Source organism: Numenius arquata, chromosome 7 (genome assembly GCF_964106895.1).
Source record: "Numenius arquata chromosome 7, bNumArq3.hap1.1, whole genome shotgun sequence".
Taxonomy (NCBI): domain Eukaryota; kingdom Metazoa; phylum Chordata; class Aves; order Charadriiformes; family Scolopacidae; genus Numenius; species Numenius arquata.
The window spans coordinates 4,341,340-4,357,578 of NC_133582.1; the positions used below are offsets into that span (position 1 = coordinate 4,341,340).

Here is a 16,239-nt window from a genome sequence, read left to right on the forward strand (position 1 = left end):
TCATAGAATGGTTTGAGTTGAAAGGGACCTTAAAGATCATCGAGTTCCAATCCCCTGCCCTGGGCAGGGACACCTCCCACCAGACCAGGTTGCTCAAAGCCCCATCCAGCCTGACCTTGAACCCCTCCAGGGATGGGGCAGCCACAGCTTCTCTGGGCAACCTGTTCCAGTGTCTCACCACCCTCACAGCAAAGAATTTCTTCCTGATATCTAACCTAAATCTCCCCTCTTTCAGTTTAAAACCATTACCCCTCATCCTAAGGCTCCACTCCCTCATAAAGAGTCCCTCCCCATCTCTCCTGTAGCCCCTTTAGGGACTGAAAGGGGCTCTAAGGTCTCCCCGGAGCCTTCTCTTCTCCAGGCTGAACACCCCCAACTCTCTCAGACTGTCTTCATAGGAGAGGTGCTCCACAAAGGGATTCACACTATCTGGATAAGAGAAACTGAAAATACAAGTTGCTGTTCCAAATGCTGATGAGACACCTGAAAGAAAAAGTCTTGGACCATCCTGATGGTTCATGTGGCCCAAGCTGTCGGTTGTCTGTGTTGTCCTAAATGAGTGCTAGGATCGTGCAGAATTCCAGCCCACTGATATGCAAACTATTCTCAACTGCAGGCCACAACTTCAGGGCTATCCAAAGCCCCTCAGTCCAGAAGGGAGGCAACTATATCCATTATTTTGCACAACAGGTAAATACGAAGTAACATCCATTTGCAGAAAATGTGTGGGATTTGGCAGTCTGGCCTTGAAAAGGTGTTGAACTAAGGAAAGTTTGGCTTTTTTATTGAAACAAGTGATTCTTAAAAGGTTTGCTTCAGGGGCTAAACGATGTTGCCAATGAGGGGGCTGCGTAAATCTGGTAGGTTGACAGAGGCTGTTCCACACAGGGAAAATTTTGGTAGTTAAACATTGCTTGAATAGAGTAGGACAGAGCCAATGAGTAGACCTCTCCCATCCCGTATCACCTGATACTTTAATGTTGCTCACAAGTCTTTCGCCAAGTTGAGGTGTGAAAACTAAATAAAATCTCTGCCCTTAAAGTACATTTCATTAAGGAATGTACTACTTTGGGAAATCTGGAAGCTTGTAAGCAGAAGGCATTATTGTGGGCTGGCATAGAGTCAAAATCTCCCTAAAAATTCAGGAAAAAAGGAAGACGCTGAAGAGTGACATGGTTATATATTGGTACAAGTACTACTTATTGATGTGAAGCTATAACTTGCCAAAAGAATATTGCTATTTTTAAAAGGCAATGATATAGTTTATTTGTTGGAAAGGATATAGCCTACCTTTTATGTGATATTGGCACTAGAGAGAAAAGACTAGTCAGAGTAAAGACATTTAGCTTGGGATCATGTACTTTCTGTCCAGTCTTCTGCACGTAGATCCACAAGATGACTGCTTTAACGAACCAAACGAGAAGGGTCTAATGAGCGCTGCATTAAAAACAGTCACACAAATTGTCCTTCCCATGTGGTGAAAAGCTTCAGTAAGAAACGTCTTTCAGAGGACTCTCTCAGTAGGATGCCCAGTGCATATGCCAAGACCCAGAGACGTGTCAGTTCCCACTGGCTCAGAGTGCAGATGCCCTTGAAAAAATAAATCTAAGTCCTCCAAATCCATGGAAGAGGGAGAACTATCTGCTCGAATCTCACACAAGAGATGGTTGAAAAGTGTAAAAAAAATAATACCACAAACCAAATGGGGACGGGAATTCCCTGCAAAGATGGTGTGAAGGAAGTCGGGAAGGAAACAGACAGGTAGGTATGGCCCCTAGGATAATTTTGTCACTTTTGCACAGAAACCACCAAGGATGGTGTTGTCGAAGGGCCCCGAGGCTTGCAAGCAGTTTGCCACAGAAGACTGTGCTAAGAGGGGAAAGAAAATGACCAAACACTGACGGTTGCCAAACATTTTGAGAGAGTCATGTTTTGAGTAGGGATGGCCTCATTTCCTCCTGCTCACAGCCCAGATGTACTCCCTCCAGAAAAAACAGAGCAACGCACCATCAAGAGGTACAAACTTAGGTCTGAAAGCCAGAAATTCCATGCTTGTGATGTGTTTTCGGACAAAGCTTCTTTTATGACCATAAGGAAAAGTCCCTAGAAGATTACCTGCGCAAGAAATCATCTGTGCGGCTCCTGAGATTAGGAAGAGACTAACAACAGGTAAAGTCACACAAGACTAAATGAAAGAATAGCTCAAAGTGTGAATTCTGTAAATACCATCCTTCTGCCACCCCTGCAGGTAACACCTACGTGCAGGCACCAAGTACACACAAAAAAATAACACCACGTGGAGGACACTGTATTTTATAATGCTAGGTGAGGATTACATATTCTCAGTTTACCCTAGAATAAAATCATGAATGATTAGCCTAAGGTGCAAGTTTATTAAAAAGAGAAAAATTCACACTAGTGAAACCTTTTGCCAAAATATTACCAAAAGCCAGGAATTTAACACAGGTCAAGAGAGACCAGATGGCTGCATGTGAGTAACCTGAGGAATATCCTAATGCTTTCAAAATCAAGATATAACTTTTTTTCATTCAACTATTTCTTAGACTGAGAAATTAGCTTAACATTGACAGGGCGCTCTAAGACCACGATGAGGCCAACTGACATCTTCTGTGCAAGATTCTCACACCTTCCCCTGCAGCAGCGTTGCTGGCTGCCGACAGCCCAAGTTGAACACACCATGGACACAATCCAGCGTAGTGTCTTTCTCGAAGACAGTCCAGGAGAAGAAAGGAATTCAACACTCTCACGCCGTGCCAATTCTCCTTCTCTGGCTTTCAGAGTGGGGTAAATGCTGTTAGGAGAATCTACGAGCCTTACTTTCGAGCCGAGGAAGGAACAGCAGCCTGAGCTAAGTTTTAGCTTGATGAAGGTAACAGAGCAGATGAGAATCAGGCCAAATAGTAGAATTACTGGGTGTCATGAGATGTCACAGGGCTTGAATTCAGCGGAAAGGCCAGACAAAAAACAAGGTGAAAAGCTGCCTGGAAAGTGTCAACCGTTGTCATCGTCACAAAAGACAACAGTAAAAACGACAAACCAACATATATTACCAAAGTGCTTGGTGAGGGGTTGCAACTGCCATCATCGCCAGGTTTTGGAACTCAATAAGAGAAAGATTGGCTAAAATTAGAAGAAATGCCACAGCTATGCTAATTCTCTGCTGTAATGCTACAGCAGAACTTGTCACCTGAGCCACGTTGTTAATACACACAACCCACCCCAGTGCCTGCTGGAGAACAGAACTCCAACGGGCTACAGGTTTTTTGCTGTATTTTATCTCTTTATTGCAACACATTTTGATTTCAGAGACTGCCCTAATGATCAAGCCCTTACAACAGATTGTTTAAAAATACCCCACGTTTTCTTTTTTTTCACTTCCAGATGAAAATTCTGCATAGTTTTCAGAGAAAAAATACTAGGACAAATTACTCTGAAACTATTGCTTTTTTATGTCATTTCATGTAATTTTATGTTACACAATAATCAGTTTTAACTAAATGAAGGTACTAAAATAATTATCCATTGTAGCAATCAGATTAATAGCCTCTAAAAATACATATATGTGTTTTGCCTGGGAAAAAACAACTAGATGTGCTGAAAAAATCTAAGGGGGCAGGTATAGTGATGAAGAACTTCGGTCAAATGAATCCAGACCTTCTGGTCTCAATCAAGAAAATACCACATATCTGAGGGTGAGACGGTCACAAAGAAGCACCAGGAACGAAACTTTCTTGGCTCATGTGAGCCAGGAGTACTTGACAAGTTTTTGGCCTCCTATAAGCCTAATCTGGTTTCTGAAGAGATGTGGATGTCAAAGGCATCCGATGGAATTAAGGAAAAGAAAAATCCAGACTCCAACAAAAGCCTCATTAAAAACCACCAAAAAAATATAATTATTAAATGTACCACAGGATCAACCTTGTGCTGGCAAACAGACTGCAACTTCTTCCCCCGAGGTCTAACATTTTGTAAGTTCAGCCACAGAAATAAGTATTCCCTTATGCTCTAAATTAATTTTCTTTATAAAAAAGTGATGCTACCTTGCAGCTGACAATCTCAATATGTAAACGCTACTATGTCAACAAAAAAACAACTTGCACCGCAGCACTTCCGTTCAATAAAGTGCATCTGAACCACTGGAAATGCAAATACATACAATAAATGTGAATAAATACATTCCCTTTGAGGAATAAGAGGAAAGGAACCGATCTCAAATGTGTATGTGCCAAGTCAGTCACACACTTCAGTGAGGAGGAAATCTGGTATAATACCAGCACTTGCAAACTCAGAATTTAGCATGACAATTTGCTGTCTGAAAAGTTGGTAGTGAAGACTATTAATAACATTGCAATTTTATTTTTAAAATACTTCTTAAAAGTCAATTCAAAATGTAATCTTCCTTAGACTTGGGGTCAATAAGAAGCCCCTAGATATGCTAAGTCTCGTCATTTGTGAGGAAGGAAAACCAAAAAAAAACTGAGTTGAAAGTGTTCTGTGAGAACACTGTGCTGAACAAGATCTGCTTCTGTACGTAAAAAAAAAAAAAAAAAGAAAAAAAAATAGAAAAATAACTTCAAAGCTAAGGCTGACATACTTTGCCTTTCAAGAGACTGCATCTGTATCTTCAATGTGCAGCATCGGTTTCAACAGAGCTGTTTTAAAAATGGTTCCTCGTCAGCTTGACAGCGTGTGACTGCATCAGGAAGTTATTTCAGGGGAACTTTGCCATGCCTGTGTGGCTGCAATAGTTACCAGGGCTAACTTTCCTCAGATTCGGTTTGAAATGGCTTTTCCTTCTAGGAATGGAAATACATAAACAGTCACCTAACGGTTTAACAACATCCAAAGTCTTCAGCATAGCAATACTTGGCAATTTTTTCTCCTTTCTCTCAATGCTGAGTTTACACAAGACTCTTAAACTCCTGGGTGTTCTCTATATGATGTAAAAAGTTGATTTTGGATTCTTAGAGGAAATTTCCATTGAACTTTCCCATATTTATTCTTCTTGGATGAGTAAAGCAACTGAAAGAACTGTTATATTTTAGAAATCCATTTGTAGAAATGGATTGTTTCTTGGTAAGTCAGCAAAAGTTGTCATATGTATGTACACGCTTTGTGCAACTGAGGAATTTTTTACTTTAGGAATTTATTTTTCGAATGACGGATAGAAACTCTGCACCAAAAAGTGACCTAATATAGAGATTCTCAGATAATGCACTTAATGATAGCATGATCGCTGCAATAAAACCACAACTCCATTACGTCCCCAGCATAAGCCTTTAAAGCTTTTATCTACCCAGGTCCAAATTCCATCTCTGACCTACCCACCCTGGAGGAGCCTCTTTTCTCCCTCGTTCTCCTCAACAGTTCCAAGCAAGACCAGAGAGGCTGGTCCTTCTAAATTATGTTTCTGTAACTATGTGGTGTAGCAGATCTACTATCAGATCTCTACTGCTTATTTCTAGAATGATGCTCTTACTCCTTAAACCGGTGGATTTTAAGCTGAATGTTCACAGCCAGTGATGCAATTTTTGAGTTTTAATTTTAAAAACAAATGTTAATTAACCAGGCGAGCTTCAAACCAGTGAGTCAAGTTACTTTGCAGCTGGTTCTCTTAAGGACTGTTGCTTAAGCAGATGGTCAGCTGCTCAGACATTAATGTTTATTCCATAATTGCAAAAGACTGCTTCAGAATGAAAAATATCTCGCCTGAGCCACAATGTCCTTCTATAACTAGAAGCACGTCATGGGAGCCCATATAGTCTTCTGAAAACATGTCAGGGAGTCACAGGAGATGATCCCATTTAGTGATCCCATGAGACACCTATTTTTTAACTCTAAATTTGTTTTCATTACTCCTTGCCTGAAAACATGACTTGTGAGCCAGGGTCTTTAAAGTCATCTCACAACAGAAAGGAATCGAACCGAATATAAAAAAAAACAACCCCTTACATATTTAAACTGAATAATAAGACATTGCCTTGCAACATCCAGTGTGATAAATATGATCTGCAGCAACTGGCTAATTTTTAACTTCTTTACTTATATAAACAAGTTTGTTTCTAACAGGATCTTTGTTTAACTATGAAATATCAAACATTTTCTGAGCTGTGGGAAGATCCAGTAATAAAAATATTCTGAAATAAAAAACATTCAGAAAGAAAAATATTCATTTATCAGTAAAGACAACATTTCAATATGAGCCAGCATAAAACAGATACACACAGTTCTTAACAGATAAGACCTTTTTTTTTTTTTTTAAATAATAAAAAATAAATAATAAAAAACATGAGGATGTATATACTGGACTAGATTTTATATCTTTTTCTCCTTCTGTATGTAAAATTAAATGTTCTTCCCCTGTGAGCTCAACTTATGGAGGGTGCTGTTTATGAGAGATGCTGGTATATAACACTTCATGCTAAAAGAGTCACACTCTAGAATATAATTTCAAAGCAAATGAAATCGATTGCTTTGCACAGCTGGTTTTGGAATAATTTAGGAAAGGGTTTTCTTAGAAAAAAAGCAGACCTCTAACAAAGCACAGAGGAAGATCACAAAGTTATTTCTTAAGCAGCAAAGAGTCTGGCAAAGGGGAAACTCTTTACAGACCCTTCCTTTGAGACCTCTACTGAAGACTGGCATCAGCTGGGTACTGAGGGAAGACGAGAGCAGGTAGTGAGATAACGGGAACATAACAATTGGAAATTTTATGGGAAGAGTAAACATCCGACTTAGCAGATGATATTTTGTTCCCAAGAAACTAAAAAACCTAGGAGATCCTTATTAGGCAGAAGAAGATTGTCCATGTTTTTCAGCCGTCTTTACTTAAATGAGTCAATAAAACACTTATTTGAAAGTAGTGACGTCATTCAGCAGGATTAGAAATAAAACAGACTTTTATAAATATCTTATACGTCCCTCCCAGATAGCCAGTCACGTATATAAAGCACACATGGAGTTGGGGAAGCGGCAGACAGATGAATATAGCCAAGGCTGACTTCAGTAGCTCAAGAATCCAACAACTGAATATCAAAAGACGCATCAGTTAAAACATGATTTAATATTGAGTAAAACATATTTCACTCATTAGCAGCTCAACTGCAGTGAAAAACAGCGTGGAACCCCAAATTATGGAATGTCCTAAAAAGCTATACACTTTTTAAGTTAAATGATAAGGGAAAGAAATTATCTGAGTAGTACAATCTGCCTTGAATTTGCTCGTTTTCAATAAGGAAATGAACACTTTTTTTGGAAAATCCATGGGGAACACAGGAAGTTAGTACAATGGTTTTTATACACATTAATAGTTTTACACTGCAGTCATCTGCTGAGTTGAGAAAGTTCAGCTTGTTACTCCAAAGCCTGCACAACGTATGTAGTACTGCTATTATGCCTTGCTTTTGAAAGCTTTTTATATCATATTTGAAACTAAGAGGAAAATAAAATGTAAGCTTGTGATGACATATATTATTGATTCAAACAAATCTGTAAAGTTTTAAAGTCTACTCACTTCTCATTGCAGGAGAAGTTAAAGAGTGGCTCAGTTGCAAGCTGGAGAACTCAGAAGTTCTTGTTTCCCCACGTGTCTGTGCTAACTGTATGTCTATACTGTGATTTGTTTCAAGTTAACTACCCAGATCCATAAATTTATTCCTGACAGAGCAGTGTGAACTAGGATTGCAGTCTTAATACCTAGAGGAGAAAGATTTAGGGCATCTTTCCAAGTCTGCTAAAGATAAAAATTCCACCAAATAATAAAAATTTTTAAAAAGGCAAAGAGTTGAAATGTTTCCTCTCCCTGTCCCTACCTCCCAAATCCCTTTTCTTCTTCATGTCTTGAGTGTGCTTAGGACCAGACTGAAGAATGGAGACTAAAAATCTCTAAAGGGGTCTGGTGGGATTTTTCAATTGCTGTTGCAAGCTGCTTCTCACCAGTTGCTGACTGACACTCAGCTGAGCTGTTGTCAAATTTAACAGGGTTTTTTTCTCCACGGATGCTCCTAAGGTCAGGGGAGAAAGTGAAAAGGACATGCATGGGCAGAGGTGCTCCTTGTACAATATCCTATACAGCAAAAACAAGGGGCAAAGAGACCAGTTTAGGCAAAGACTTAATTTCCAGACACATTTAGGACTTCCTGGAAGGCCAGAAAAATCACCGAGGTGGTAAATACCAAAGAGAAAAAAGGAGATGACTTCTCTTGCTAGGGGAGGCACCTAAAAGCCACAGATCGTTAAACAGGTTTAAGTAATCATTCTTGAGGTCTTTTTGAACTTTTAAATGTGTATAGAAGTGGGAATTCTTGTTTTCTGCAGTTGGCCAGATGGTCCTGACTCATTCTGTCAGTCACAAGGCCAAAATGATTTTTACATTAACAACAAAACCTCGAAGCTATACGTCTTCTCCCTCAAATTCCTCCTGCTGAAGAATTTGTGAGCAGTCATTTATTCCCTTAAATCTTGCAAGCTTCTTATTTTCGATCAATGCCTTGACCGTAAAAAAGCTATTTCTGTTAACAGAGCTATGCACATACAGCTCATTTATCTCTGCCTTGGCCAGAAAATTGTACAGAAGGCTCCAAAGTGTTGTTCCAGTTTGCACTTGAAGGCGCACAAGGTTCTTAAACAGCAGCCACCATAAATCTCAAACTCTGCGGGCTGATGTTCAAGGGGCGGAGTGAAAGAGAAGCATCTGCCCTTCCTTCCTACCACTTCCTCGTCACTCTATAAATACAGACACTCTATACAGAATAAAAGCACTCCAGACACCAACCTATGAAACAACAAATTATTAAGAGACAGGCGCTTTGATGACTATTGGCTATTTTTAAGATGTCTGTAGGTACATGCATAACGCATCCTTAGTTTGTATACTTATTATTTTTATATATGTATGTATAAAATACCAATACTATAAATACTTATATGGGTAAAAGCCTGTGTTCTTCAGGTTGCTAAGACAAATCTAAGACTAAGAATCCATTCTTTTCTGGTCTTGTAACACGCAGCTGGAATTCCAAAAAAGTCAGTTAATGAGATTAAAAATGTACCCATGTTTTAATGCAATTAAAACAACCATTTGCCCTCTTAATGCAATACAAATTATTGTTTAATGTAGACCAAAAGTGTAGCTTGAATTATCTCAATTATTGCAGTTTTGGCTTACATTCAGCTATGTTAGAAAACCCCTGCAGAAATCTGCCAAGAGGCAAATAAGATACAATTACTTTTATTTGAAGTATAAACTTACATACCTTGGCCTCCGAAATGCTAAACCATACTGTTGGCAAGCCAGTCCCACAGTGGGGGTATAAACAATGGGCATGAACTTCTCGATGTCAGAAGTCAGCACTTTATAGAAAAGCTTTTCATTTCGATCCTGAAGACTCATTAGTAGAATGTATCTGTGGGGAATTACATATAATTAGACAGACATCAAGTGAACATATAAAGTAAATTTAGAAATACAAGTGTGCTTATATCATTAATTAAAGCTGTGTTTGTTCTGTAACAACCTGTTTCTTGTTGAGGGTAAATTCCTCCTTGTCTTAATAGCACAAATGGTTCAGACATTTTTTTGATAATAATTTTTTGAGACAGAGAGAAGATGAACCCATCACAAAGCTGACAAACTCTACATACTCAGGAAGCTGCTAATCCCTCTCAGGTACAAACACTGAGCTGCAATCGGGTATCTGCTTTGTCAGAACCTAATCCATACTTATCAGTTGTTCCATCATTAAATAAAACTTAAACAAGTTTACTCTCTTGCCCAAAAAAATGAACTAAAAATGTTAGCTTTTTCTGCTCTTGCCTTGAGAGAAATTTCTCTTAAATCCAGACTAATACTTCAAATAGATACTGTAGGACAAAGCTTTCAAAAACAGCATACACGTATGGCCTTTTGTCCCTGAAGCCTGTTTGTAATGAAATCTGCAATTCTTTATCTCCTAATGGAAATCAATTTTTTATTGCATTTGAAGAAGTTTTATATTTCTTTAAAAAGAAAACTAATGAGAAAAAAAAATCAGAGAAATGAGAGTGAAAAAAAAAAAAAATTCATGCTTAGCTTCATCTGCTTTTGACTAGCATCACTCTAACATTGAATAAATAGATTACTGCTCCAAGACCCCAACCGAGAAGACGAATTTTAATGCTGAGTATGACAGATGATATCAGTCTATGATTGACTTCAAGTTATACTGGTTCACACAGGTACGACTGGTCACCTTCTGAACACTTAATATTTAGGAATTGGATGATCCTAAACCTCACCTCTCTATTCACTAGTTTTAGTAAGGTTAGGTATTACTTTAAAAGTTAAGTAGTCTTTTATACCAATAGGCTTACATAAAAACTTTAACTTAATTTATGTATAAATTTATGTAGGTTGTTGGTTTTTTTTTAATTTACAATGGATTACTAATTACTTATACTCAAAAGTTTTATATGCCCATCATTTCATTACACAAGTGTTGAGGAAATGTATACAACACATTCATTACAAAAGCCTGGAGGTTTGTGTGCTTAAATATTAAATCCTATGAACCTTCCTTCAGCATATACATGCATCACATGCAGCAATAAAATCTAATTCCTACTTTAGGAAGACACAAATATAGTCAGGTAACTCCAACAAAGAACAGTTTGGTAAATCTGCATTTGTTTCATTCAAGCTTAGCTTGTATATCCCCATATATCAGGGAAGCATTTATTTTGCTATCCGCCACATACAAATTCAACAAGCACTGTAAGCAAGGCTAAAGCAGCCAGTTTGGCAGCTGGTGACTGTCACGAGGTGACAGAAGTGAGGCAAAACAGTGTCCCTCCTCTTGTGTCATTGAGAGTACTGGAGACTCTAAACAGGTAAAGATCTAGAAACCAAGGAGCTGAAGATGTACTCTAATACCATCACCACGAGGCATCCAGAACCACCTTCCGTCATACACATTATTTTTGAACGTTCTCCAAGGTTAAATTATATCCTGCACTCATAGTTCTCAGCTACAAGTATACATACATACTGTCATGTTATTACTTTTCCCCATTAACCTTTCATTTTCCCAGTATTTCACTATCATATAGCGTATCTTCCAATGTCCTTGAATTCTTAGAGCATTTTCTTTATTGAAACCTTTCTCCCCAGGATGATTGTCCCAACATTTACCTTGAAATACAAGCCCGTTCCCATAGAGTTGTGGATATATTTGAAGATACTCATTTTGCTTCCAGAAGATCTTGAAAGCGAGATCTTGAAAGCAGACTGAGGGAGCTGGGGTTGTTCAGCTTGGAGAAAAGGAGGCTCCGGGGAGACCTCATAGCGGCCTTCCAGTACCTGAGGGGGGCCTACAGGAAGGCTGGGGAGGGTCTGTTTACAAAGGCCTGCAGCGACAGGACGAGGGGCAATGGTTTTAAGTTGGAGAAGGGGAGATTTAGATTGGATATTAGGAAAAAGTTCATTACCGTGAGGGTGGTGGAACACTGGAACAGGTTGCCCAGGGAGGTGGTTGAGGCCCCTTCCCTTGAGATATTCAAGGTGAAGCTCGACGAGGCCCTGGGCAACCTGGTCTAGTTGGGGGTGTCCCTGCTGACTGCGGGGAGGTCGGACTAGATGACCTTTGGAGGTCCCTTCCAGCCTGGACCAATCTATGAATCTATGAATCTATGAATCTATGTGAGAGAAAATCATGTGTGCTCCAGCCTCCTCCGTACCGGAGACTGCAAACATTCATTCAAGCCACATCGCTGTGTTTCCAAAGCAGTTGCCAGTATATTTTTTTTTCTTTTTATCACATCGATTTAAAATGAGATTTGACTACTTAAGGCTTTAAAATACCTTTTCATCACCATTTCTTATTACTCAGATCAAGCCTGGATTTTAAATGGGGTAAAGAAATCTCTTACAAAAGAAATTTAAAGTTTAGCAAAAGGCTTCCTCAAGGGTTTCAAATCAAAAAACTATTTGCTAAAACTCTGCATTTCATTTTACTGTTCTATAGCATTAAAACCTATAGTTTTATTTCCTTATTTGCAATTATCATACCACTTTTATATTCAGAATATGCTAAAGAAACCGCAAAGATAATAACCGCATACTACTTATAATCATATTTTCAAATATGACATGCCTGGCCATATCCTAATAAGCATAAGAAATATTATTATAAAGTGAAAGCTATTTACAGAGAAGTGTGATTTTGATCAGAAGGCTACTTTTCAGCGACAGGTATAAAATATCTCTTCTTTCTGGGCATAGTATCAACTATGGGATATTGACTTTCGCAAAAATTCTTTCTTAAGGGGAAAACCAATAACACTCCATCCTCAATGTGGTGTTGGTTATAATGCATTAGACAACAAATATGCATCTTTTAGAAACATCCAACTAATCTACACAACTGAAAGGATGAAGTGGTTTTCAGCATTGTGTTTTAAAAAAAGATATATTCGAAATGCAGTATTTAATGGAATCTTTTACTGAAGCCCACATTTAATTGAAAACATAGTGAAAACAAGCAATAAAACACTGAGAACAATCATTTGCGCTATAAAAAGGGAGACAAATATTATCTGTCCTCAGAGAAGGAGTCTTGAATGGAGATTTCGGAGAAGAGTTTCAGAGGATGGAAACTAAGGCCTGGCAAGTACGACAGAGGGGGTTGCCAAGCATTCACATTTCAGTATCTCACTTTTCCCCCTTGCCTCTGCTTCACCTAAGAACTTCTCACACTGGTCTGCTATTAGGAAGGGAATGAAATACAGTAGCAACAAAAGGAGAGAAACCAAATATCATCCAAAACACCAAAGGAAACTGATATAACAACCAGAAAATCACTGATGATTTCTCAGGATAAGTGGCCCTGCTATCCCTGGCGTGCATTTTACAAGGCAAAATGGAATGGTAAAAAAAAAAACCTCAAACCCGAAGTTTCTTTGCTTTTATCTTGCAAAACGTGAGGTTAAATAAAGGGAAGTGGGAGGAAATACTATTATTTTTAACCTCTGTAAGATTCTTAGCTCCATTACTTCGCATCATCAGTATCTATATAGAAATGCTACAAATGACAGAGAACTTCAAGAAAAAAACCAAAATAACACAGCATTCTCAGGAAAAGTGTTCTTATGGCACCTCTCCTAATGTTCACACACCCAGTAAAACATTTTACCGTTGTTACTCTTGGGAGAAAGAAAGGCCCAGACAGAAGATGTGTCTGTGTCAGGGGCAATGATTTCAGCGTCAATGCAGAGCAAGAAGAACGACAATTAAGAACATACAGGGGAGGGGAAAAAAAAAAAAAAAAAAGATTCAATTACTTGCAGAATTCATGGCAGCTTTTCCAAATTAAGTTAAAGGAATAGAATTATTTCCTGTTATTGGCTTCCTTTTTTTGCCAAGCATACCAGGCAATATATTTGCTGCTGTTTCACATTCGTTTTGTATATGAACTCTTGGTATTTCAGAGCACAGCAAGTCAGCAAAGGAGTTTCGGCCGTGCCAAAACATGTCACGCCATGGAACTATCAGCTAAACCTTGATGAATTTACACACACCCTCTTTCCAATCAAAACCAGGGCAAGCTACGGTCCTGCCAGTGTAAGATGCTGCCACACACAGCGTTAATGTTTCATCAGACAATATCCTTCTGTCTAAGGCAGCTTCCACCTCTGCAATATTGAAATGCTTGCACTTTGTCTTTTATATTTGGAGATAAAACACACAGGTACACACCCGCTATCAAATCCAAGCTCTAGGAAGAAAACAACAGCTTCCCTTTATTTCTGTTCAACCACTGCTCCTATGAGAGTGAAGATGATGTCAGATGCATCCTGGAAGAAATGGTTTTTTTTCTAGAACTTGTACATTTACATTCAGTAGAAGGCAATAGCAGGATGTTCTTACACAAGGTTGTCTTTGAGCCCCTCCCTGTAGAGGGAGCACTTGAGATTTTCTTTCAAGTTCCAGTTAAAATCATAGAATCATAGAATAATAGAATGGTTTGGGTTGGAAGGGACATTGAAGATCACCGAGTTCCAACCCCCTGCCCTGGGCAGGGACACCTCCCACCAGACCAGGTTGCTCAAAGCCCCATCCAGCCTGGCCTTGAACCCCTCCAGGGATGGGGCAGCCACAGCTTCTCTGGGCAACCTGGGCCAGGGCCTCACCACCCTCACAGTGAAGAATTTCTTCTTGAGATCTCATCTAAATCTCCCGTCTTTCAGTTAAAACTGTTCCCCCTCGTCCTATGGCTCCACTCCCTGATCAGGAGTCCCTCCCCATCTCTCCTGGAGCCCCTTTAGGGACTGAAAGGAGCTCTAAGGTCTCCCTGGAGCCTTCTCTTCTCCAGGCTGAACACCCCCAACTCTCTCAGCCTGTCAAAAGTATCAATGTCTTCTGGCATTCTCCATCAGTGAAGATATTTAAGGAGTAACTGTGGCAGGATCACAGTCGCTCTTCCCTTCAAAATGCTTCGATACGAGTATAGGTACAGGAGATGAGAGTTCGCATGTTGAACTCGAAGGACTGAGCTCACACACATGTAACGCACATGTTCTCAGAGCAGGATCTCTATTGACACACTCCAATAAAATCTGCAGACACTTGACATAAACACAGCTGCAAATCACATTCTGAATGTGTGAGGTTTTGCACACTCAATTCACACAAGGGTTTTATCTCTGCAAAGTAGCCTAAGATGTCATCCTTGATAGTCTTCAAAGGAAGTATCTCCTACATGCCAATGTTACCAAGTCTTTCAATCAGTGGTCTTAAATGTAAACCAACATGTAATGCACAAATGATTTTATTTTGCTTAAAACCGGAAAAAAACCCACAGCAATATAAAAAAATATAAATAAGGGATTCATGGTTTGATAACTAGGATAAGTTTTCATAGCCATATTTTACCTGTCTAGGTCAGACGTCAGCCTTTCAAAATTCTTAAGTATACTATAAACCTGGGCATCTTGACCAAGAAAGCAAGGTGGCAATAATCCGTGAATATTCAACTGTTGCCTCTCCTCCAAGGTAAAAGCCATGCCCTGAAAAAAGAAAAATAAAAAACATATATGCATAAATATGAGAGATATTCATTTTAAGAAAACGCTGCAGCAAAGTATAGCACAGGTGAAGTCAGCATCAGAAAAACTATTTAATGTTAAACAGAATTAAAAATTATGCAATGATTTTGGGAAAAGTTTTTATTGTCATAAGAGGACAGGCCTGTACAGTAAAATAACTCCATTCCAGCACAGAATGAGATAAAATCTTCTGACACTGCAATACTATAACCTGCAATATTATTAAGTTAGAGCTAAAGAAGAGAGCAGCGATATACTCTCACTCACTCATCTGCTTGGGTATCTTCTAAACACAAAGCATGGATAATGTTCCTTTTCAGTGTAAACATTACGCTTTTAATATCTGGAAATTTTTCAAGGCCTTGGTTATCTCAGATGTGAATTTTTAACGGAACTTTGTGGTACAAGAAAGTCATCGCTATCACTTTATAGTCAAAGAGCCTGGTGCAGCACCTACTGAAGTCAGTCTATAGAAACATGACCATAGGGAGTTCAGTGTAAACTTGGATTCACGTTTATTTTGTTTTTCAAATTCACGCTCAGTTACAGTAAGAAAAATCTGTACAGACTTACTGGATTTCCTTATTGCACCCAGAAAAGACATTTTAAATTATTTAATATTATGTGGTCAGTCCCAGAATGCTTAACACTTAAATCCAGCTTGTGGATTGGCAGAGATTCTACCAAGTATTGGTATTACTTGGTATTACTCTGCCAAGAAGATAAATGCATATGTGAATATACGCATGTATAAACAAGCCATTAGACAGCTGCCTAATATTCCACACCTATCGTACAACTATATACACAATACTTTGTTTCTTATGGAAAAAAATATTTGAGAAAACACCTTGGGAGAGATGAAAGAGGAAAACATAGCAATGTAATGTTTCTGCATTTTCTCTCCTGTGGAAAAGAAACACTACTAAGATACTTTCACAACTACCTCTATAAATATACTTCTGAAATTTCTTTGTTCGTGCTACCATTAGGATTAGCTGGGCCAACAAATGATGGGAAAAACCAAGTAAAGCAAGAGCACAAATACAAAAGTCATCCTTCAGTGTACGCTTGCACTACTCCAGCTTTTTCAAGAGAAATTCACAGCCCTTTACACAATGCCTTTTGCACAACACCCCG

At 38.8% G+C, this 16,239-nt stretch overlaps 1 protein-coding gene across 1 annotated transcript in view; it reads right to left on the bottom strand.

Moving 5' to 3' along the window:
* Positions 1-16,239, bottom strand: part of ME1 (malic enzyme 1) — a 161,844-nt gene that overhangs the window by 104,185 nt on the left and 41,420 nt on the right. Inside the window, exons 2-3 of the mRNA XM_074150187.1 lie at positions 14,927-15,060; positions 9,276-9,425 (exon numbers count right to left, since the gene is read on the bottom strand). Of these exons, the coding sequence (XP_074006288.1) occupies positions 9,276-9,425; positions 14,927-15,060 (284 nt within the window). The remainder of the gene's footprint in view (positions 1-9,275; positions 9,426-14,926; positions 15,061-16,239) is intronic.